At 45.0% G+C, this 18,622-nt stretch overlaps 6 protein-coding genes across 17 annotated transcripts; 5 read left to right on the plus strand and 1 right to left on the minus strand.

The window, feature by feature from the left end:
* Positions 1–620: 620 nt before the first annotated feature.
* LOC9661129 lies at positions 621–1,683 on the minus strand. Its single transcript, XM_002962902.2, has 3 exons — positions 1,327–1,683; positions 1,132–1,263; positions 621–1,081 (listed from the first exon to the last, which is right to left on the minus strand). Exons 1-3 carry the CDS (start codon positions 1,681–1,683, stop codon positions 917–919), a joined length of 654 nt encoding a protein of 217 aa, XP_002962948.1. The 3' UTR covers positions 621–916.
* A 3,963-nt stretch (positions 1,684–5,646) lies between these two features.
* Positions 5,647–6,445, plus strand: LOC112342058. 4 transcript variants are annotated; one of them, XR_002990819.1, is made up of 3 exons: positions 5,647–5,760; positions 5,825–6,032; positions 6,129–6,438. XR_002990819.1 is itself a non-coding variant. In XM_024663243.1 (3 exons), the coding sequence occupies exons 1-3, from the start codon at positions 5,706–5,708 to the stop codon at positions 6,334–6,336; spliced, it is 309 nt and encodes a 102-aa protein (XP_024519011.1). In that variant the 5' UTR covers positions 5,647–5,705; the 3' UTR covers positions 6,337–6,445. The 4 variants fall into 4 exon arrangements, 1 of the variants encoding a protein (XP_024519011.1); XM_024663243.1 differs by having other exon boundaries at positions 5,812–6,032; positions 6,304–6,445; XR_002990817.1 differs by having other exon boundaries at positions 5,647–6,032.
* A 60-nt stretch (positions 6,446–6,505) lies between these two features.
* On the plus strand, positions 6,506–8,739 carry LOC9662214 (WEB family protein At5g55860). Of its 2 annotated transcripts, none has more exons than XM_024663230.1 (3): positions 6,506–6,865; positions 6,926–7,050; positions 7,118–8,739. In XM_024663230.1, exons 2-3 carry the CDS (start codon positions 6,928–6,930, stop codon positions 8,696–8,698), a joined length of 1,704 nt encoding a protein of 567 aa, XP_024518998.1. In that variant the 5' UTR covers positions 6,506–6,865; positions 6,926–6,927; the 3' UTR covers positions 8,699–8,739. The 2 variants fall into 2 exon arrangements, with proteins under 2 accessions (XP_024518998.1, XP_002962531.1); XM_002962485.2 differs by having other exon boundaries at positions 6,507–6,865; positions 7,115–8,739.
* Positions 8,740–8,805: 66 nt separating this feature from the next.
* Positions 8,806–12,749, plus strand: LOC9661130 (pentatricopeptide repeat-containing protein At1g09900). 6 transcript variants are annotated; one of them, XM_024662477.1, is made up of 5 exons: positions 8,806–11,726; positions 11,783–11,830; positions 11,930–12,120; positions 12,199–12,275; positions 12,385–12,749. In XM_024662477.1, exon 1 carries the CDS (start codon positions 8,836–8,838, stop codon positions 11,710–11,712), a length of 2,877 nt encoding a protein of 958 aa, XP_024518245.1. In that variant the 5' UTR covers positions 8,806–8,835; the 3' UTR covers positions 11,713–11,726; positions 11,783–11,830; positions 11,930–12,120; positions 12,199–12,275; positions 12,385–12,749. The 6 variants fall into 6 exon arrangements, with proteins under 6 accessions (XP_024518245.1, XP_024518260.1, XP_024518253.1 ...); XM_024662492.1 differs by lacking the exon at positions 12,385–12,749 and having other exon boundaries at positions 8,806–8,937; positions 8,996–11,726; positions 12,199–12,313; XM_024662485.1 differs by having other exon boundaries at positions 11,787–12,120.
* Positions 12,750–13,407: 658 nt separating this feature from the next.
* Positions 13,408–16,909, plus strand: LOC9661131 (serine carboxypeptidase 24). Of its 3 annotated transcripts, none has more exons than XM_024662523.1 (10): positions 13,408–14,270; positions 14,472–14,579; positions 15,027–15,122; positions 15,334–15,426; positions 15,501–15,586; positions 15,648–15,932; positions 16,012–16,148; positions 16,216–16,311; positions 16,445–16,550; positions 16,661–16,909. In XM_024662523.1, exons 1-10 carry the CDS (start codon positions 13,991–13,993, stop codon positions 16,802–16,804), a joined length of 1,431 nt encoding a protein of 476 aa, XP_024518291.1. In that variant the 5' UTR covers positions 13,408–13,990; the 3' UTR covers positions 16,805–16,909. The 3 variants fall into 3 exon arrangements, with proteins under 3 accessions (XP_024518291.1, XP_024518294.1, XP_024518303.1); XM_024662526.1 differs by having other exon boundaries at positions 14,061–14,270; positions 15,321–15,426; XM_024662535.1 differs by having other exon boundaries at positions 14,061–14,270; positions 15,372–15,426.
* A 101-nt stretch (positions 16,910–17,010) lies between these two features.
* LOC9661132 (adrenodoxin-like protein 2, mitochondrial) lies at positions 17,011–18,028 on the plus strand. The gene is made up of 7 exons (XM_002962488.2): positions 17,011–17,070; positions 17,127–17,157; positions 17,211–17,292; positions 17,397–17,503; positions 17,563–17,612; positions 17,660–17,742; positions 17,819–18,028. The coding sequence occupies exons 1-7, from the start codon at positions 17,032–17,034 to the stop codon at positions 17,931–17,933; spliced, it is 507 nt and encodes a 168-aa protein (XP_002962534.2). The 5' UTR covers positions 17,011–17,031; the 3' UTR covers positions 17,934–18,028.
* Positions 18,029–18,622: the final 594 nt, after the last annotated feature.

Below are 18,622 nucleotides of genomic sequence, written 5' to 3' on the forward strand. Positions count from 1 at the left end.
GTGACATTGAATGATATGACATCCTTGTTGAGGGCAACAGTTTGAAATCGCCAGTGGTAATCTAGTCTTCCTCTCTCACAAAGTCGCTGGCAATATGCATTTGAGACTGACAAGTTGCTGGCAACGCCATGCCATGAATTGCAGCTCAAATGCAATGGCTTGCAAGAGCTGGAAAATTATGGAGATTGTATTGTTATGGAAGGCTCTAGTCTTGTGACACTATCCAAACTCTTTATTGGGCAAAAGTGGCAGTACAAGAATGTCAAGAAACTATTGTTTTTAGCTTGTCTAAGGATATCAATTAGGAATTATGATTTTGTTTAACTTGCAATAGTTAACTACCAAATGAAGAGACTTACTGAAAGACTTGGAATGTAGAATAAAACTTTTAGAAAAATTCTCCTTAAAATATCCATATCCATGTGTTTACTACCATTTACTATCGTTTTTAGTTCATCACAAGCACATAAGTGGGAGTAGGGCAGGCCATTGAAGCTCAAGTTGGCAACAACAGCCTCAAGCTTGCTTAGAATAAGCAATCTCCCCAGAAAACCTAGGGCTTCGGATAGATGTGAATGCAGAACTCATGCCCATTCGTCGAATGGAGGATCTTAAGAGCATTTCGAGTGACAGCGAGTGAGGAGAGTACTTTATAGCATGGCTTTTTACAAGAGAGAGAGAGATGTCTACTTACTCACAAAAGAGTGATGGACACGTCCTGTTGGTTGATCAACATGGAAAAGAAAAGCGTTTTTTTTTCTCTTGTTTCTGTTTTCGGCCCGTGTCTGTCCCCAAGACTTGTGCAGTGCGCTGTTGTAGCCTCGAAGAAAAAGGAGCAATTGATTGGAGTCCTCCCGAGAGAACTCTGGAGAAGTAACTCGTTTCACTGGCGATGGCGTACGGTTCTAGTGCTGGATCACGTCCTCGCTAAGCGAGGGCTCGGACTTCTCGCGTACTCGAGCTCCCCCTCTTCCAGATCCATCGGCCGAGCAGCCGGGGTCTGTGAGAGTAGCGGAGCGTCACAAGGCCGCGATGAAGTTGTCTGTGCTCGCCTTTTCATTTCCTCCTCGTTTGTAAGGATCTGCAGTTAAGTTGAAGAAGAAACTTTGTAAAAAGACTTAGAACACTTGCCTGTTTTAAGAGCTGAACAAGACGGTGTTTCTCTGAAGTTAGTGTCTTAAGTTTCTCCTCGAGTTCTTCTTTGCGCTTGGCTCGCTCCTGGAGCACGGGATCGACAGCGGACGTGGATCCCTTCTCTACGTTCTGGACAAACAAGAAAAAATTTCATACGAGAGAGCAAAGATCCAAAGTAAAACAAGAACTTACATGACTAGTATCCTCCTTTGGTTGGACCTCTGGAGGAGCCTGCTGTTGTGGATCCAAATCCGAGCTATCCTGTTCTCCAAATGCTTCCTTATCGTCGGCGACGCAAATTTGCTTGGCTGGAGCTTCCTCCTCGTCTGTGGCGTCGACCCTCTTCCTCTTCCTGGAGCTCTCATCGCTGCATTCCTCATGCGCACTGCTAGCCACCGCCACGGCCGCTGCTGTGGCTGCCAGCGCCTTGTCTCGGAGCTCCAGCGCCTTCTTGAAAGCCGGCAAGCTGATGGAGGGCTTGGGAAGCACCCATCGGCGCGGGAGCCCCAGAATCTTGTGAACCCCCGATTTGTAGAGACAGAGCTTCATCGTGCCCTAGAACGCACAACATATTTAGGGCAGTGATTAATTTATAGTATCCGCAAATGTTGTCTTGAAAGAAAGACAAAACCTTGAGGAACATTTCAAGTCGTTGACAGACTCCAGGAATTGACCGCAGAGCTAAATTCCATGACAGATCAATTCCAGCTGGATTGCCAATATATAATTACCACTTTAAAATCCTTAGCCACTTACGGACTGAAACTAGGCTCTAAAACTGGTTCGGTTGATTACCAAGACAACAACCAACATACTCTACTTCCACCACAAAGTCATAACCAAGCCAAGGCAGTGTGGGGAAGTAGTAGAGGTTAGCTGGCAAAAGTTTTAAGGACAATTGTACCAACTTGTGATCTACAGTTATACTTTTCAGCCCTTTGCTGAGTTACAATTGATTTTATATAGTTTTTCGAATTTAATTAGAAATAAAGCTAGTTTTATAAATTCAAACATATATTGCAAGGTTTTTAAAATTTTCTGAAAATTCCTCTTCTGATGCTTCTTTATCCATTTTTCTTCTTCGACAATGTTTCATCCTTTTTTTTTTTTCTTTCTCCTCTCTGCCTTAACATTTCAAATTTTTTCTTTTTCAAAGGGGTAAGGGGGTTTGGAGTCTTGCATTAATGATAAAGAAATTAAACTTTTGATAAAACTGGAAAAATAGGTTGATAAGAATAATTAATAGTACAATAATAAACAACTTAGTAAAGGTGATGATGAAAATAAAATCCAAAGTAATGGCATAGACTAGGTGTTAGAAAACATAAATATAACTAACGAGAATAAAGGCTATAGCTGATGAATAATGAAGAGAGATATATTAAAGAGTGCTAAAAATTATTATAAATAAACTTAGTAGAAGGAAAGATATCATGAATATCTTGTTAATGGGAAATAACATATTAAATATATTGCTTAAGAGTTTGAATAGTACATTTTAATTGCCTAGCAATCTGAGGATGGTGAGAAGTTTGACAATTTTTTTAGTGCAAAAGAAGGAAGTAAACTAGTGTTAAAAAGTGGAAATAAATTAAAATCCTTAATTATTGATAATATTATTTTGAAGGTGAAAATTCACTTATAAATAACCTCAAGTAGCCACTCTTCATCAATATTCTTGTGAAATAGTAAGAAATGTGTCATTTTAAAAAATTAGTTAGCCACAATAAAAACACTATTAAATCCTTGAAACTGTTGAAGGTCAAAAAAAAATTCATAAAAAGCCTTGGAACAAAAGAAAGGGGTTGGAAATGAACAAATAAAACATATTAAGGCATTTTGATCTATTGATACATAACAAACAAAGTTGACACATAACAGACTACCAAAATTATCATTAAACTAATTTTAATATCTTATGGACACTAGGGTGTTATGGCATACAAAATTATATTTCATCATCAAATACATACAATTGAGCATATTGATGAAAAATCTTATTCCAAAATTGAAGAAATGATAATTATTGTATTGGGCTAGAAAAACACTAAAAGCAATTAATTATTAAGTTTTCTGAACAAATGGATTAGTAAATAAGCTGCTTCAATTTATAACTTGAAAAAGTGATAAAGAGGAGCAAAGAATAAAAAACTTGCTACACTTAAATATAACCTTACTTAGTGCAAGGCCAAATGAAGTATGCTTATGAAATTTTTTCTTTTTCAAAGGGGTAAGGGGGTTTGGAGTCTTGCATTAATGATAAAGAAATTAAACTTTTGATAAAACTGGAAAAATAGGTTGATAAGAATAATTAATAGTACAATAATAAACAACTTAGTAAAGGTGATGATGAAAATAAAATCCAAAGTAATGGCATAGACTAGGTGTTAGAAAACATAAATATAACTAACGAGAATAAAGGCTATAGCTGATGAATAATGAAGAGAGATATATTAAAGAGTGCTAAAAATTATTATAAATAAACTTAGTAGAAGGAAAGATATCATGAATATCTTGTTAATGGGAAATAACATATTAAATATATTGCTTAAGAGTTTGAATAGTACATTTTAATTGCCTAGCAATCTGAGGATGGTGAGAAGTTTGACAATTTTTTTAGTGCAAAAGAAGGAAGTAAACTAGTGTTAAAAAGTGGAAATAAATTAAAATCCTTAATTATTGATAATATTATTTTGAAGGTGAAAATTCACTTATAAATAACCTCAAGTAGCCACTCTTCATCAATATTCTTGTGAAATAGTAAGAAATGTGTCATTTTAAAAAATTAGTTAGCCACAATAAAAACACTATTAAATCCTTGAAACTGTTGAAGGTCAAAAAAAAATTCATAAAAAGCCTTGGAACAAAAGAAAGGGGTTGGAAATGAACAAATAAAACATATTAAGGCATTTTGATCTATTGATACATAACAAACAAAGTTGACACATAACAGACTACCAAAATTATTATTAAACTAATTTTAATATCTTATGGACATTAGGGTGTTATGGCATACAAAATTATATTTCATCATCAAATACATACAATTGAGCATATTGATGAAAAATCTTATTCCAAAATTGAAGAAATGATAATTATTGTATTGGGCTAGAAAAACACTAAAAGCAATTAATTATTAAGTTTTCTGAACAAATGGATTAGTAAATAAGCTGCTTCAATTTATAACTTGAAAAAGTGATAAAGAGGAGCAAAGAATAAAAAACTTGCTACACTTAAATATAACCTTACTCAGTGCAAGGCCAAATGAAGTATGCTTATGAAAGTCATGCAAATGTGTTTCTGCTTGTGCAAAAGACACACTTGAGGAGTGTTGCCATTCATTGTGATAAAAAAAATGTGAACTTCCCTTGCTATTCAGTGGCAATTAAAGCTTGGGACCTCGATAAAAAATTCATATAGCTCGCCTTCTATGCCTAAGCACTCCAAGTGTGGATTGTAAAGTGGTGGAGAAGGAAAAGTATTTATTCTCACCATGTAAGGTCAAAGAACTATAGCAATAGATTCTTTTAACTCCTCAAATGCGGCTAATGTACTGGTACTAACACGCATTTGGTGGAAAGTAGGGAGGGATGGAGGCAAGCTGAGAATTCATTCAATTATACAATGTTTACATAGTCTGGCAGTGAAGCATGAGTCTGATGGATTCAAGTATACAATACATGCATGTTTTTACTTAGTTTTTATTTTGGATGGCCACTTATTGATATATAGTTGTAGCCCTCAACTTCCACCACAAAGTCACAGCCAAGGCAGTAGTGGTGAGGAAAATTTATGGCTTACATGATGTAGGTAATGTCCTTGAGTTTGAGCGGTCACTTGCATCCAATTTCAAATAAGGGTCTATAAGTGGTCAAAGATTTTTCAAGTGGTATGAAATTGATGTGTCGTGGAATTTGGCTCTCCTCTCAGCCCTTGAAGCATACATGTCCATGCCCAGGACAGTTGATGTAGGTTGTGCATCTCAATCCATGTCTGGCATTCATGCCACCATCCTTTGCATGAATGTGTGCATGGATAGGATCTTAACATTGGTATTGGAGCCCAGTTTGATTCTTGTTTCCCAATGCCTCTAAATGGGCACTAACAAACATGAAAAACATGTATCATTATTTATCTGTGTTCTCGAGCTGCTTGGAGTCGTCAACGGCTTCAAATGTTCCTCTTTCTTTCACGCTTTTCTTTGTTCTCTGCTCGGCCTTTCTGTCAGGACGAGAAGCCACACAAATGGCACATCGATAAAAAAAAATCCGTAAAAGATGGCCAACCTTTCCTCTGCCGCGTTTCTCATTTCTTCGCAGGAGTGGCGGTTTGGACTACGCGACGATGAGAGATCGCTGTGCCACCTCATCGACGAAACCACGGTCACTTGTTTCAACTCAGTCGAGAGGACTGCTATGATCTGTTTAACTAAGGCTTCCGGCTCTAAACCGAATGAAAAGCGGTTTTCCACAAACTCATATGATTCTATACTACCCTAGTGTGAATCTAGGGTTCTCGCGTCGATGGGTGTTTCTTAAGCCCGCTCAGGGACGGGGCGGCTAGCAGTGGGAATGTCCCGCTCAGGGACGGGAGCTTGGATTTGGATCCACAACAGGTCCAAGTCATGTAAGTCTTCTATCTTGTTTAAGTTTTGTAGAGAATGAACCCACGAAGTAGTTTACAAACAAAGACAATTTCTTTCTTCTTCAACTCTCCTTACAAACGAGGAGGAAATGAAAAGGCGAGCACAGACAACTTCATCGAAGCCCTGTGACGCTCCGCTACTCTCACAGACCCCGTCGATGGATCTGAAAGAGGGGGAACTCCGAGCCCTCGCTGGAGGGCGTGAGGACGTTTTCCAAAAGTTCTTCCCAGCACTAGAATCCCGCCATCGCGAGGTACTCCAAAAATCTCTCTAGAGTTTTACTTCTTTCTCTGGGGAGCTTTCGTTCCGGGACTCCAATCAAGTAACTTGGTCTCCTTTTTCTTTGAAGCTCCAACAGCTGAAGCTCCAACAGCGCTTGGCTTCTGATGACTGCACTGCACGAGTCTTGCTTTGCGGACAGATACGGGCCGAAAAAAGAAAACCAAAAAAAAAAAGAACGTTATTTTTTCCAATTTTTTTGCGTTTTTTCTACGGTTTTTCAGTTCTAACTTGTTTTCTTGTAGGCATACTACAGTCTAGTCTATGATAGAATGTAGTTTGTAGACATACTACATTCTATCATAGGCTAGAATATCGAGATGGATAGGATGGACATTGTTAGAGCATATCCAAAGGAATATAAATGAGATTCGCCCCTCCAGGTCTCATTCGTGCTGGCTGTAGTCTATAGCTATTACAGTCTCGTTGCAAATAGAACAGCCTGTGCTGCGCTGTTGGAACGTCAGGGGTTCAAATCCAGGACTGGGCCACACGATTATTAAAAATAAGCAACCCCCGCTAATCTAAATCCACCATTGTCTCTGGGCGACAGAGAAATAATAGCGCTTTGTTCTTCCATGTAGCGTTTTCCACACTCTCTCTCGGCCCATTCCATATCTCTCTTCCTCTCGCGCTAGGTCGAAAATTTCTCCTTTTTTTATTGTTAGCCTTTGCCGAATCGAGGGACCCTTTTTTTCGACTTGGGCTTTTAAGGATTAAGCGCTGGCTATGGTTGCCAAGGGTCTCAGGGATTTAGCGAATAGCTTCAGTGCTTACCACAGGCGAATGTAAAAAACCCATTAACTGGTAAGACTCTACTCTCTCTCTCTCTCTCTCTCTCGCCGGTTTTAATTCTCGTGTATCCAGCTATGGCGGAATCCACCCCTTCTCCACAGAAACGAGGCGAAGTCGATACTTCCAAGCCTTACACCGATGTGAAAGAGGCCATTCATCGGTTTGACCATCTTCCTGGAGTAAAAAACTCGGCAGAGGTATGTTTTTACTCGAGCTTTGTTTTTACGAGAGAGAGAGAGGAAAAAAAAAAAACTATGGCAGAAGCGTGCGTATGAAAGTCCCATTGGAGCTTTGAAGGAGCAGCTGGTGGAAGCCATGGCGGCCAAGGATAAGATGGAATTGGATAAGCGCGAGGTGGAGCAAGAGCTCGCGAAGCTCAAGGAGAGCTACGAGCAACTTAGCAAGAAGCTGGAGATGGCATTGTCAATCCCAGAATCCATGGGAAGTGAGGAGCGAGAAGATCTCCAGAAGCTCTACGAGAGGACGACGCAAGATCTGGAAGCCTCGCGGGAGAGGATCCAAGATCTGGAAGATCATAAAGTTGGCGAGAGCAGCAAGACGATTGAATCGCTGAGCATGGAGCTGGAAGCGGCCAGGGATCGCGAGAAGAGTTCCATGGCCAAGGCGGGAGATCTAAGCACTGAGGTGGAGAGGCTAACGTCACAGGTGGGAGAGCTCGCAGAGGAGCTGAGGATCGCGAAGGAGGAGCTGGATCGATTGAGGAGCTCCGAGTCGAGAGCTATGGCGGAGGTGGGGGACGCGGCGGCAGAGATCAGCCGGGTGGAGGCAGCGATCAAAGCGGTGGAGGATGAGAAGATCACGCTCCAGGCGACGACGCGCTACCTGGAGACGGAGCTGGAGAGCACCAAGCTGGAGCACGAGTCCCTCCAGAGAGATCGAGGAGAGGGAGAAGAAGAGAATCCGGCTGTGGCGATCGAGAAGATCAAGGCTAAGATCGAGGCGGTGTCGAGCTTGGAATCCAAGGCGATGGCGAGCGCGGCGGGGATGCTGGAGGGCTACGAGCTCGTGTCGGCTGAAGCCATCGAGGCGGAGGTCGTTAGGGCTGGAGTGAGCGAGGAGGTGGCGAGGATGAGGAACGAGGCCTGGGAGCTCAAGCTCGCGACCATGGCGAGCGAGAAGCGCGTGGAAGATCTTACGCAGGAGGCGCTGGCGGCCAAGGAATCCGAGGCCCGCGCCATGAAGTCGATCCGGCAGGACGACGATCGTGCCGAATCGAAGGAATCGATGCTCGAGGAGGAGACGGCTGGGAGATTGCGCGAGGCGAGCGCCGAGGAAGCGAGCGCGCGGGCGCGAGAGGAGGAGCTCAAGAGGAGCTTGGAGACGGCGAGGGCGGAGATCGAGGAGACGCGGGTGGATCTCAAGCAGGCGAACGAGAAGGCCGCCATCGCCGAGGCGGCCAAGTCGGCGGTGGAGGGCGAGCTCCGGCGATGGCGGTCAGAGAACGAGCAGCGCAGGAGGATGGCGATGGTGGCCAATCTCACCGCCGCTACGCCGGTTCCACAGCGCAATGGCGATGCTTCTCCAGCTACGATCTTGGCGTCGAGCGTCTCGATCGCTCATCCGGAGGCCAAGAATGACGGGAATGGGAGGAGATTCTCGTCGAGCTCTCGCGAGATTGCACGGTCGGCAACGATCGAGGAGGGGCGGCGATCGTCCGGGGAATCGCTCGCTCAGGTGCTCCAGATCAAATTGCCCGACGCTAGTGGGGTCAGATCGAAAAATCTGGAGCAAATCGTGGTGGAGAGCGCGGAAATCAAGAAGAAGAAGCTCAGGCTCCTCGCCCGACTGGGGGCCATCTTTACCGCGCGAAAGAAGCACACTTGACCTAGAATTCAAACGTTTAAAATCTAATTTGATTTTGTCCATGTCACGTGCCACGCAGGATATTTTTGTCCATGTCAGCCATGTCATAGGTAGGGTTCTTGCGGGAATGTCAGGATGTGGATGAGAAGCAAGGAGCGATGGCGTGCGCGTTGCTCCAATACGTTTCTCCCAGCTTCTCTACGGCAAGAAATCGATGCGCCGAGGCGGCGGCGTCGCCAGCGTCGCCAGCGTCGATTCAGGTAAGCACTGATGGAAAGTCCAGCGGCATTCCTCACAGGCAGCTCCATTTGTCGACAGCGAGGAAGCTCGCTAGATCCGAGAGCTTGCAGCAGGACGTGCTCGACCTCCTCGGGCTCCTCCAATCAGGCAGTAATATCCGTGAGCGCCTCGAGCAATGGCGAGGGACTCTCCAGCCCGCGGTGGTGTCTAGGGTATTGCAGCGGCTCAAGGATCCACAGACCGCCATCGTCTTCTTCGTGTGGGCCGGGGATAGGGGATTCAAGCACAGCACGTTTACCAGGAACTGCTTCCTCCAGACTCTACTCGAGAATGGCTCCAGCGATCGCATTCCAGCGATGTTTGAGAGGATGCTGGATGCTGGCTATGCCCCGGATTCCTACACGTATCATCTCGTCATCAAGAGCTTGTGCCAGATGAACCAAATTGACAAGGCTTTCACGATGCTAGACAAGGCAAAAGTTCGAGGATTCAAGCCAGAGGTCTCGGTTTACACGATACTCACCAGAGCTTTTTGCAAAACTGGCCGGCTCAAGGACGCTCTAGAGATCTTCCGGAACATACCATCGCCAGACGCCATTGCTTACAACGCTATCATCCATGGGCACTGCAGGAAGAATGACTGCGATGGAGCTCTTGAGTTTCTCAAAGAGATGAACGAGAGGAAGGTGGCACCGGACGTTTTCACGTATAACATTCTCATCGACGGGCTTTGCAAAGCGTCCAAGACCGACAAGGCGTCGGAGATGCTCCATGAAATGGTGGACAGAGGAGTCACTCCCGATACAGTGACTTTCAACTCTATCATGGACGGGCTCTGCAAGGCTGGAAAGTTTGAGCGTGCTCACAGCTTGCTGGCTGTGATGGCCGAGAGGAACTGCCGTCCAAGTTGCTGCACTTACAACACACTCATCAGCGGCCTGTGCAAGCAGCAAAACGTTGACAGGGCGAAAGATCTGGTGGATGAGTTCGTAAGCAGCGGATTCGTTCCAGACGTGGTCACTTACTCCATTCTCGCCGATGGGCTGTGCAAGAGGGGAAGGATCGACGAGGCCTTCGAGCTGGTGAAGGAGATGTCTGGAAAAGGATGCACTCCCAATCTAGTGACTTACAACACTCTCATAGACGGGCTTTGCAAGGCAAGCAAGACGGAGAAGGCTTACGAGCTACTGGAGAGTTTAGTCTCTTCGGGTTTCGTCCCGGACGTAGTGACTTACACGATCATTGTGGACGGGCTTTGCAAGGAAGGCAGGCTGGACAAAGCTCTGAAGATGGTAGAAGGGATGCTAAAGCGGGGTTGCACACCCAGCGTCATCACTTACACAGCTCTCATGGAAGGCTTGTGTAGGACAGGCCGGGTTGACGAGGCTCATCACATTTTCAAAGAGATGGTGAGCAAGGACTGCACTGCAGATGCTCTGGCTTATGTGAGCCTAGTGAATGGCTACTGCAAATCAAGCAGGACGAAAGAAGCTCAGAAAGTCGTGGATGGGATCCGAGGCACGCCGTATATTGATGTGTACAATGCCTTGATGGATGGCTACTGCAAAGAAGGCCGGCTGGACGAGATCCCCAACGTTTTCGAAGATATGGCCTGCCGAGGCTGCGTCCCGAACATAAAGACTTACAACATCGTCATGGACGGGCTCTGCAAGCATGGCAAAGTTGACGAGGCGTTTCCTTTCCTCGAGAGCATGCACTCGGCCGGATGTGTTCCGGACGTGGTCTCGTACAACATCATCATCGACGGACTGTTCAAGGCGAGCAAGCCGAAAGAAGCTCGTCAAGTCTTGGACCAGATGATCCAAGCGGGCATTCCACCTGACGCTGTCACGTACAACACTCTGATGGCCCAGTTCTGCAAAGAAGAACGCTTTGACGACGCCGTGGGTATCCTGAAAAACATGATCAAGGCAGGGGTGGATCCAGACAACGTGACTTACAACACTCTGATCAGTGGTCTCAGCCAGACGAACCGGCTGGGGGATGCGTACGAGCTGATGCACGAGATGCTGAGAAACGGCTGCGTCGTGAGTGCCTGCACAACTTACAACACTATCATCGACAGGCTTTGCAAGGAGGGTTGTCTCAAGCAAGCGCTGCTTCTCATGGACCACATGACCGGCCACGGTGTGGAAGCCAACACAGTGACTTACAACATCTTTATCGACAGGCTCTGCAAGGAAGGAAGGCTGGACGAGGCCTCGTCGCTGCTGTCAGAGATGGACACGCTCAGAGACGAAGTAAGCTACACGACGGTGATAATCGGCCTGTGCAAGGCCGAGCAGCTGGACAGAGCCAGCAAGCTGGCCAGGGAGATGGTGGCAGTGAAAGGACTGTGCATCACGTCGCACACTTTCAACCTCCTGATCGACGCTTTCACCAAGACCAAGAGGCTGGACGAAGCTTTGACGTTACTGGGGCTAATGGTCCAGCGGGGCTGCTCTCCGAGCGTCATCACGTACAACATGGTGATAACTTGCCTGTGCAAGCTCGACAAAGTGGACAAGGCATGGGAGCTGTTTGACGAGATGGCAGTGCGCGGGATCGTGGCTAGCTCGGTCTCGTACACTGTGCTCATCTATGGCCTGTGTGGCCAAGGCCGCGGGAAAGAAGCGCTCCAGGTGCTCGAGGAGATGGCTTCCAGCGATTGCGAGATCGATGATCTCAAGTGTAGGAAGCTCTACTTGGCTTTGCGAGGACAGGGAAGGGGAGAAGAGGCAGCCGAGCTGTTAAGAAGGATGACTACCAAAATGGACTCTTTGTCACTGGATTGACATCCACATCCAGGGTGAGAAGATTTCATTCTCAATATGTGAGGTTACTAACATTTGCGTTCCTCTTAAGGAAGTTGACAGAGTTGCAAGATGCGCTTCTTTCTCTTTTCACATCGAGGTAAGAAGTTTACAGTGGATTTTTTTTCTTTTCCTTTCCCTTGCTAAGGAGAGTAAAGTGATCTAAGCTGGATCAACAGCTAAAGAAGTGTATTTACAGGGGAAGATGTGGCCCCTCACTCGCAATTTCAAACAACTTTTGGCCCGTGTTATTCGTCATTCCACTCGAGGTTCTCGTCAACTTGGTGCTCGGTGCCGTACGAAACAAACAAAGCCCACAAGGAATTCGTTAGCGGACTCGCGAGCCTATGCAACAAAGAAATACCAGACCGGTTTCCTTTTGCTTTCAAGGTACGAAGCTCTAGGCAGGCCGTTTCAAAGTCTCTACAGTTTTTAAGAAGTCACTCATGCTTTATGTTTGCTCCACAGGAATTGACTCCAGCCATCCCCAAAGCTTTCAAGGCAAGGTGCGAAAGTACGAATGATCAAGCCAACTTGCAGGGATTGTAAGTTTTCGTTTTAAATTCCATTCTTCCTTTTTATACTTCTGGAGGGTTCAATCCACCACTGCCAGGAAGAAACTCATTTATGTGGCATGATACTTTGGCTTGGCAGATTTCTTCGTCCGCGCCCTCTAGCTAAAGAGACTGGACGATTCAAAGGTGTTTAGAAAACGATTCCCGGGGAATTGTTTGTTTCTCGAGCACTCGCTAGTGCTCGATAGTTCTCATTAGGACATGATTCTCTCTCTCTCTCTCTCTCTCTCATAATGTTTTTTTCTCTGGGTTTCTGGTTAACATGAACAGAGCGTATGATTGGCGTCAGCTAGAAAACAGTAGCACTCGTCGCCCATCATTTGGACACTGGAAAGAAAGGTGGCGAGAGAATCTCCGGGAATCTTATAGATATTGTCTATAATTTAATAACAATAATAATAATAATAATGTTTTAGTGGGAATATTTTATATTCCCCTGTGGCCTCGGGACGTCTTTTCCACACGAACTGGCCAGGGATTGAAAAATTTCACTCGCACGCTCTCTTGAAGCGCCTCCAAAGACCGAGCCCGTTTTCGAAAGCGTAAGTATCTGAGTGTGATATTTCCATGCTTTACTATATGGAGTTCGCAAGAGCAAATCTCCACGTCAAAATATCACATCCATGCATCACTGTTAGAAAGGGTACATTTGCCCATTCATGGCATTTGCAGTTCCTCGCCCATCCCTGTCGCGGGAACAAATACCCCGGAGGCTATAGCCCGCCACCCTCGCGCATTTAGGTCAATCCCTTTTGGGCAAGTTATACTGTTTACTCGCATCACTTTCCACTTATAGCCGTGAATTCTCCGCCTTTAAATCCGTTTTGGCGGCTGCCTTTATGAGGAACCAAGCTTTGAGTTTCCTTCCAATTTAATGGTTTGCCGCCATACCGTTTGCCATGGTTTGTAGAAGGTAACTTTGCAATCAATCCCTCCAGTCCAGTCCAGACCATGAAAACTTTTGAAAAATCTCTGATCACAAGTTCCATTCTGTGACAATGCTTGAAATTTAATTCATTGGAATCAATCCCCCTTTCTGTGTTGGAGCAGTGCATCTTCTCTGTGAGAGAGAGAGAGAGTGTGTGTGTGTGTGTGTGGCGCATTTATATAAAAGGGCTACATAGCCACTCTCTTTTGATCCATCCATTCATCCATCATCCACACCCTGCTGCTAGTTTTTACTACTTCACTGTCTCCAGATAGGCTATGCCCAGAGTTCCTGGCTCTTCAAAGAAAATCAAAAATAAAAAGAACAAGGAAAGAAACCAAAACGCTCAAGAAAAGATCTCCCTCCCCCCGGGAACATGTAGCTACTAGTTCTAGATTTCTGGCAAAGAGAGGAGGAAGAACCAATCAATCAATCCTCTCCCAAAAAGAAAGGCATTGTTTTCTTGTGCAGTGCAGCTATGTCCTTGAGTAGCAGCGGCGGCAGCAGCTGCGCTAGAGAGGGAGGAGAGATTTTAATTCTTTGATTGCTCATCCACCATCTCTGTTCTTGAGAGCTCTGCTCACTCCTCCTTGTCTCTATCCTGTTTCTTTTCACCCATTCTCTGGCAAATTCTGGGAAAAGCTTATACAAATCACACATCTCTCTCTCGCTCTCGATTTTTTCTCTTTTTCTTTTTTCCTCCCCAAATCGATCGGTACTTTTGATCAGGCCGATTGAATTCCTTGGATTTCCTGGCATGACTCTTCATCTTCTCCTGCTGCTGCTCCATTCCATCTTGATCCTCGTCCTCGCCAGCTCGTCCGCGATCGATCCCGCCCAGGAGCTCGATTGGGAGGCGGCGCAGCGGCGGGACAGAGTGGAGAGGCTCCCCGGCCAGCCCAAGACCCCGCCACTCCGCCAGTTCTCGGGCTACATTCCCGTGTCGCGCGATGGAAGGCGCGCCCTCTTCTACTGGCTCACGGAATCCACCGCGCGCTCGCCACATAGCAAGCCTCTCGTCTTGTGGCTCAATGGAGGTGAGCAAAGAAGAGAAAGAAACAAAGCATCGATCGAAAAGGCTCTTCCTTCTCTTCTTTTCTATCTGATTCATCTTCTTCTTCTCAATTTCTCCTCTCCAAAGGAAAGCTTTGCCTCCTCTTGTTGCTCAATTCCTTCTTCCTTCTCCATTTTTGGATCTCGATCGATTGGATTGAAAGCTTTGATCGCTGATCGCGCAGGGCCGGGATGCTCGTCGCTGGCCTACGGTGCGGTGGAGGAGATCGGGCCCTTCCGTATTAAGGCCAACGCGACTGGCCTCTACAGCAATCCATACGCATGGAACAAAGGCAAACAAAATGCCGCCACCTCTTTGTTTCTCCTTCCTCTCGCTCGCATTTTTAGGGTTCTTGGGAAAGCTTTCGTGATTGTGGTCCACTTGGGTTTTTTGTTTGGATTGTGGTGGACACTTCGCTGCATCGCTGGGCTTGCTGGGCATTGTTTTGGGTGCTGGATTTTTTGGATTTGTGGATGGTGGTGGTGGGCATTTGCAGCGCGGCAGCTCCTCTTTTTTCTTTTGCTCGCTGCTGCTCTTCATAATTGGATGTGGAGGTGGTAGCTGAAATCTCAATCTCCTCTTCTCTCTTCTTCTCTTTTTTTTTTTTGCGCTTTCCTTTTGGCAGTTTGATTATGAGCTCGCCTCACGCTTGTCTCTCTTTTTTCTCTTTAGTTTCTTTTGGTATTAGCTCTCATTCTCTTTGGTTTTTTTCGCGTTTTTTTTTTGTTGTTGTTTGCAGTGGCGAATTTGCTCTTCCTGGAATCTCCTGCCGGTGTTGGCTACTCATATTCCAATACCACCACTGACACAGACGCATTTGGCGACACTCGAACTGGTAACGTTTTTCTATTCTTCTTTATTGTGGAGGATTCTCTCTTTTGTTTTTAGAGAAAAACCGATCGAATGAGTTCGATTCTTTGCTTTCATTGAAACTTTTCTTGTGAGCTTGTTTTTGCTGCCGAGCTTTCGTATTATCTGTGACTCGCGCTTGGTTTTTCCTCGTGGGAGGGATTAAACTCAATTGTGTTATTAGTGTCGTCTCGCAGCTGAGGATGCTTATTCTTTCTTGCTCAAGTGGTTCCAGAGGTTCCCGCAGTACAAGAGTCGAGAGTTTTACATTCTCGGGGAGAGCTACGCAGGTTAGTTCCTCGCTTTCTTTTCTTCTACTTCCAAACTTCCAAGTGTTTCTGACCTCTCCAACCTTGCTCTCCAGGGCATTATGTTCCTCAGCTCGCAAAGCTGGTTCACGACGGGAACAAGGCGGCTTCCAAGACCATCATCAACCTCAAAGGCTTCATGGTAACACCAAGTTCTCTAGAGAAAATTCCCTCGATGATTGCCAACTCGTTAACTCGCCCAGGTTGGCAACGCAGTCACGGACTGGTACTACGACAACCTCGGAATTGTGGATTACTACTGGACTCATGCTCTCATCTCCGACGAGACATACACCACCATGAAGCGACACTGCAAGTTTACGAGCGTGGAGTTGTCTAGCGAGTGCCAGAGGATCATGGACTACGCATCCAATCAAGAGATTGGCAACGTCGATCTCCACAGCATCTACACTCCCGTGTGTCTCGAGGCTACCTGGAGCTCCAGCACTGGCAGGAAATCCTCTCGCACCGCTCCTCACTGGAATCCGGTATAGTTTAACGCAGTTTCTTCTTCACGATCTAAAGAATCACTGACGGTTTGTTTGTGCTTTCTTTTTTCTCTCAAAGCTCTGGATGGGACAGACTGGTTTTGATCCGTGCACGCCAAGCTACGCCGAGAAGTATTTTAATCGGCCCGACGTCCAACGAGCACTTCACGCAAATGGCACTCCAAACAACGTTCCTCATCCATGGACACCATGCAAGTAAGCCATTTGATCTTCAAATGTCTTGGAACTAAGGTTATAAAATCAAACTTTTGTTAACTTCCAGCTATGGAATTCTCGAGAATTGGCACGACAAGGCCTTCTCCGTGCTGCCAATCTACAAAGAACTCATCAAAGCGGGTCTTCGAATATGGGTGTACAGGTAACGTTCCACTCAAAGATTTCTTTCTTCTCGCTCTTCCTTTAGCTTTCTCTCTGTTCTGTCCGCTTTTCCTGTAGCTTTCTCTCTGTTCTATCCGATCCGATCGACACATGTTGTCCTGCTTTTGTCACAGTGGAGACGAGGACGCGATGGTTCCAGTTACTGGAACGCGGTACTGGATTCGCAGCCTAAAGCTACCAATTGTGAATCGGTGGTACCCGTGGTACTACATGGATCAGGTGATAGGAAATAACCGTCTCTCAGCTGAAACTTGTGACTCGAAAGTTCTTTGTTTCTGTTTTTCTTATTTCTTCCTTCTTTTTTTTTTTTTTTTTTTTTTTTCTTTCAGGTAGCTGGATGGAGCCAGACGTACAAAGGCCTCACATTTGCGACCGTGAGAGGTGCTGGACACGAAGTTCCCGTTTTACAACCGGATAGATCATTGTCTCTTCTCGAGCATTATCTGAGAGGGAAGCCTCTTCCCAAAAGATAGAAAAAAAAAGGGATAGCGAAGTTTAAGCTAGACACAGAGGCACACAGTAAAATGTGAAAAAAAGCAATTTTTTCAAACAAATTTTAAGTAATCCATTCCGTTGGATGTGAGCATATCTAGAGCATATTTTAAAATATTCAGTACCAGTTTAAAACTAAGCTTAAGGGTAAAAGCTGAATAGTTTAAACAGAGTAAAAGAGTTAGGGTTTAAGTTAGGGCTCGTGGCAATGTGGAGACGGGCATTTGGGCAGGCGCATGGATTCCGGGTAAGAGAATGCTGGCGTTTCGCTCCAAAAACGCGATGCTAAATTCTGTTTCGCAGCGTGTGAGGCGCGATTGGATTTCACAACCAGGTACGAATGAATTCTCATGTGTGGTTTTCTCTCCATGAATTGTTGTTTCTTAGATGGCCAGAGATCCTCAGCTATATCGACTGCGGTATTGATGCGATCCAAGGCAGAGGCAAATGGCAAAGAAGACAAAGAAACGTTGGTATTATCCTATGCTTTCCTTCCAGCAAATGTTTTTTCCTTCTCTTCATAACTCCTGAAACGCCTTGTGCTTACTCGAGTTTTCGTGGTGAATTTTGCAGGATCGAGGTGACTTTTATAACCAAAGAAGGCGATCGGAAGACGATTCGAGTTCCAGTTGGGATGTCGATGTTGGAGGCTGCTCATGAGAACGACATCGAGCTTGAAGGTGGACTGTTCGCCTTTTCTTTGGAAACGATAAACTCTAGCTTGGAACGAGAATCACAGGTGCTTGCGAGGGCTCATTGGCGTGCTCGACTTGTCATGTCATTGTGAAGGTATATCGTCTTCCTTTTTTCTTGAGCGATTCGTATGTGGATCACAGGATGAGAAGTTTTATCGGATGCTCAAGGAGCCATCGGACGAGGAGAATGACATGCTTGATCTTGCATTTGGACTTACAGAGACGTAAGCTATTTACTGTTGTGGTTGAACTCTTTTTTCGTACTAATTGTTTTCTTGTTTCCTGTTTTTGTTTTTTCAGGTCTCGTCTGGGATGCCAAGTGATTGCAAAGCCCGAACTCAACGGCATGGAGTTGGCTCTCCCAGCAGCAACAAGAAACTTCGCTGTGGATGGACATGTACCAAAACCGCATTAGATAAGTAGGATTTTTGTCGTCGTTTTCGTTCTTGAGGTTAAGCTATTGACAGAAAATTCGTTCTAGTTCAATATAACAGAATTATTTGCAAACAATCGACAAATTATCTTAAACCTGGTCGATAGCTTGCGATGGGATTTGTAGGAGGGTGCTCTGAAACTTTATATTTCTATGCAGGAAAGGACAAAGCAAAACAAAACAGCGAAAAAAAAAAACTCTTAATAGCAAGCTTGCTTGCAGTTATCTATGGACTGGTCCAAGACAGCAACCAAATGAAGGGACCAAAGGACGAACGCAAAAAATTTGTTTTAAGAGATAAACCACCAGATCCTTGTTAAGATTGAGTAGTGATGATTACACATGTTCTTGCAGCAAGTGAGTGTTGCAGCCAGATCTGCCAATAATAATAATTAAATATATAAATACAAAAAAGTGTAGTTGAAACCAATTTAACAATTATTAAAATCCCACTACATTAATAATAATATATAACATCATAATCATACAATTAGACTTCACATCATCCCTTTTTCTTGGAAGGATAGAAAGTAATTAGAGTTCTTTTGTTAATAGGTTTGGATCTAAAGGAACATGAAAAGGAGGCATTGAAATTTATTCTTGATCCCTTTGTATAAAGCATTTTAGTTATTGATTTTTGGAAGATAATGTTTTATTAAACCTTGTAAACT

Source organism: Selaginella moellendorffii, unplaced genomic scaffold (assembly GCF_000143415.4).
Source record: "Selaginella moellendorffii unplaced genomic scaffold, v1.0 SELMOscaffold_2, whole genome shotgun sequence".
Classification (NCBI taxonomy): domain Eukaryota; kingdom Viridiplantae; phylum Streptophyta; class Lycopodiopsida; order Selaginellales; family Selaginellaceae; genus Selaginella; species Selaginella moellendorffii.

What these genes read in the sequence shown, in the direction of transcription:
- LOC9661129 (XM_002962902.2), bottom strand. Translation starts at nt 1,683, where the DNA reads ATGAAGCTCTGTCTCTACAAATCGGGGGTTCACAAGATTCTGGGGCTC. An exon ending in CAAAGGAGGATACTAGTCAT is followed by an intron (nt 1,264 to 1,326) that starts GTAAGTTCTTGT and finishes TTGTTTGTCCAG; the next exon opens with AACGTAGAGAAGGGATCCAC. An exon ending in TTGTTCAGCTCTTAAAACAG is followed by an intron (nt 1,082 to 1,131) that starts GCAAGTGTTCTA and finishes ACTTAACTGCAG; the next exon opens with ATCCTTACAAACGAGGAGGA.
- LOC112342058 (XM_024663243.1), top strand. Translation starts at nt 5,706, where the DNA reads ATGTCCCGCTCAGGGACGGGAGCTTGGATTTGGATCCACAACAGGTCC. An exon ending in CCACAACAGGTCCAAGTCAT is followed by an intron (nt 5,761 to 5,811) that starts GTAAGTCTTCTA and finishes CCCACGAAGTAG; the next exon opens with TTTACAAACAAAGACAATTT. An exon ending in TAGAATCCCGCCATCGCGAG is followed by an intron (nt 6,033 to 6,303) that starts GTACTCCAAAAA and finishes GTTTTCTTGTAG; the next exon opens with GCATACTACAGTCTAGTCTA.
- LOC9662214 (XM_002962485.2), top strand. Translation starts at nt 6,928, where the DNA reads ATGGCGGAATCCACCCCTTCTCCACAGAAACGAGGCGAAGTCGATACT. An exon ending in GAGTAAAAAACTCGGCAGAG is followed by an intron (nt 7,051 to 7,114) that starts GTATGTTTTTAC and finishes AAACTATGGCAG; the next exon opens with AAGCGTGCGTATGAAAGTCC.
- LOC9661130 (XM_024662477.1), top strand. Translation starts at nt 8,836, where the DNA reads ATGGCGTGCGCGTTGCTCCAATACGTTTCTCCCAGCTTCTCTACGGCA.
- LOC9661131 (XM_024662523.1), top strand. Translation starts at nt 13,991, where the DNA reads ATGACTCTTCATCTTCTCCTGCTGCTGCTCCATTCCATCTTGATCCTC. An exon ending in ATTTGGCGACACTCGAACTG is followed by an intron (nt 15,123 to 15,333) that starts GTAACGTTTTTC and finishes GTCGTCTCGCAG; the next exon opens with CTGAGGATGCTTATTCTTTC. An exon ending in TCAACCTCAAAGGCTTCATG is followed by an intron (nt 15,587 to 15,647) that starts GTAACACCAAGT and finishes TAACTCGCCCAG; the next exon opens with GTTGGCAACGCAGTCACGGA.
- LOC9661132 (XM_002962488.2), top strand. Translation starts at nt 17,032, where the DNA reads ATGTGGAGACGGGCATTTGGGCAGGCGCATGGATTCCGG. An exon ending in GGCAGGCGCATGGATTCCGG is followed by an intron (nt 17,071 to 17,126) that starts GTAAGAGAATGC and finishes TCTGTTTCGCAG; the next exon opens with CGTGTGAGGCGCGATTGGAT. An exon ending in GGCAAAGAAGACAAAGAAAC is followed by an intron (nt 17,293 to 17,396) that starts GTTGGTATTATC and finishes TGAATTTTGCAG; the next exon opens with GATCGAGGTGACTTTTATAA.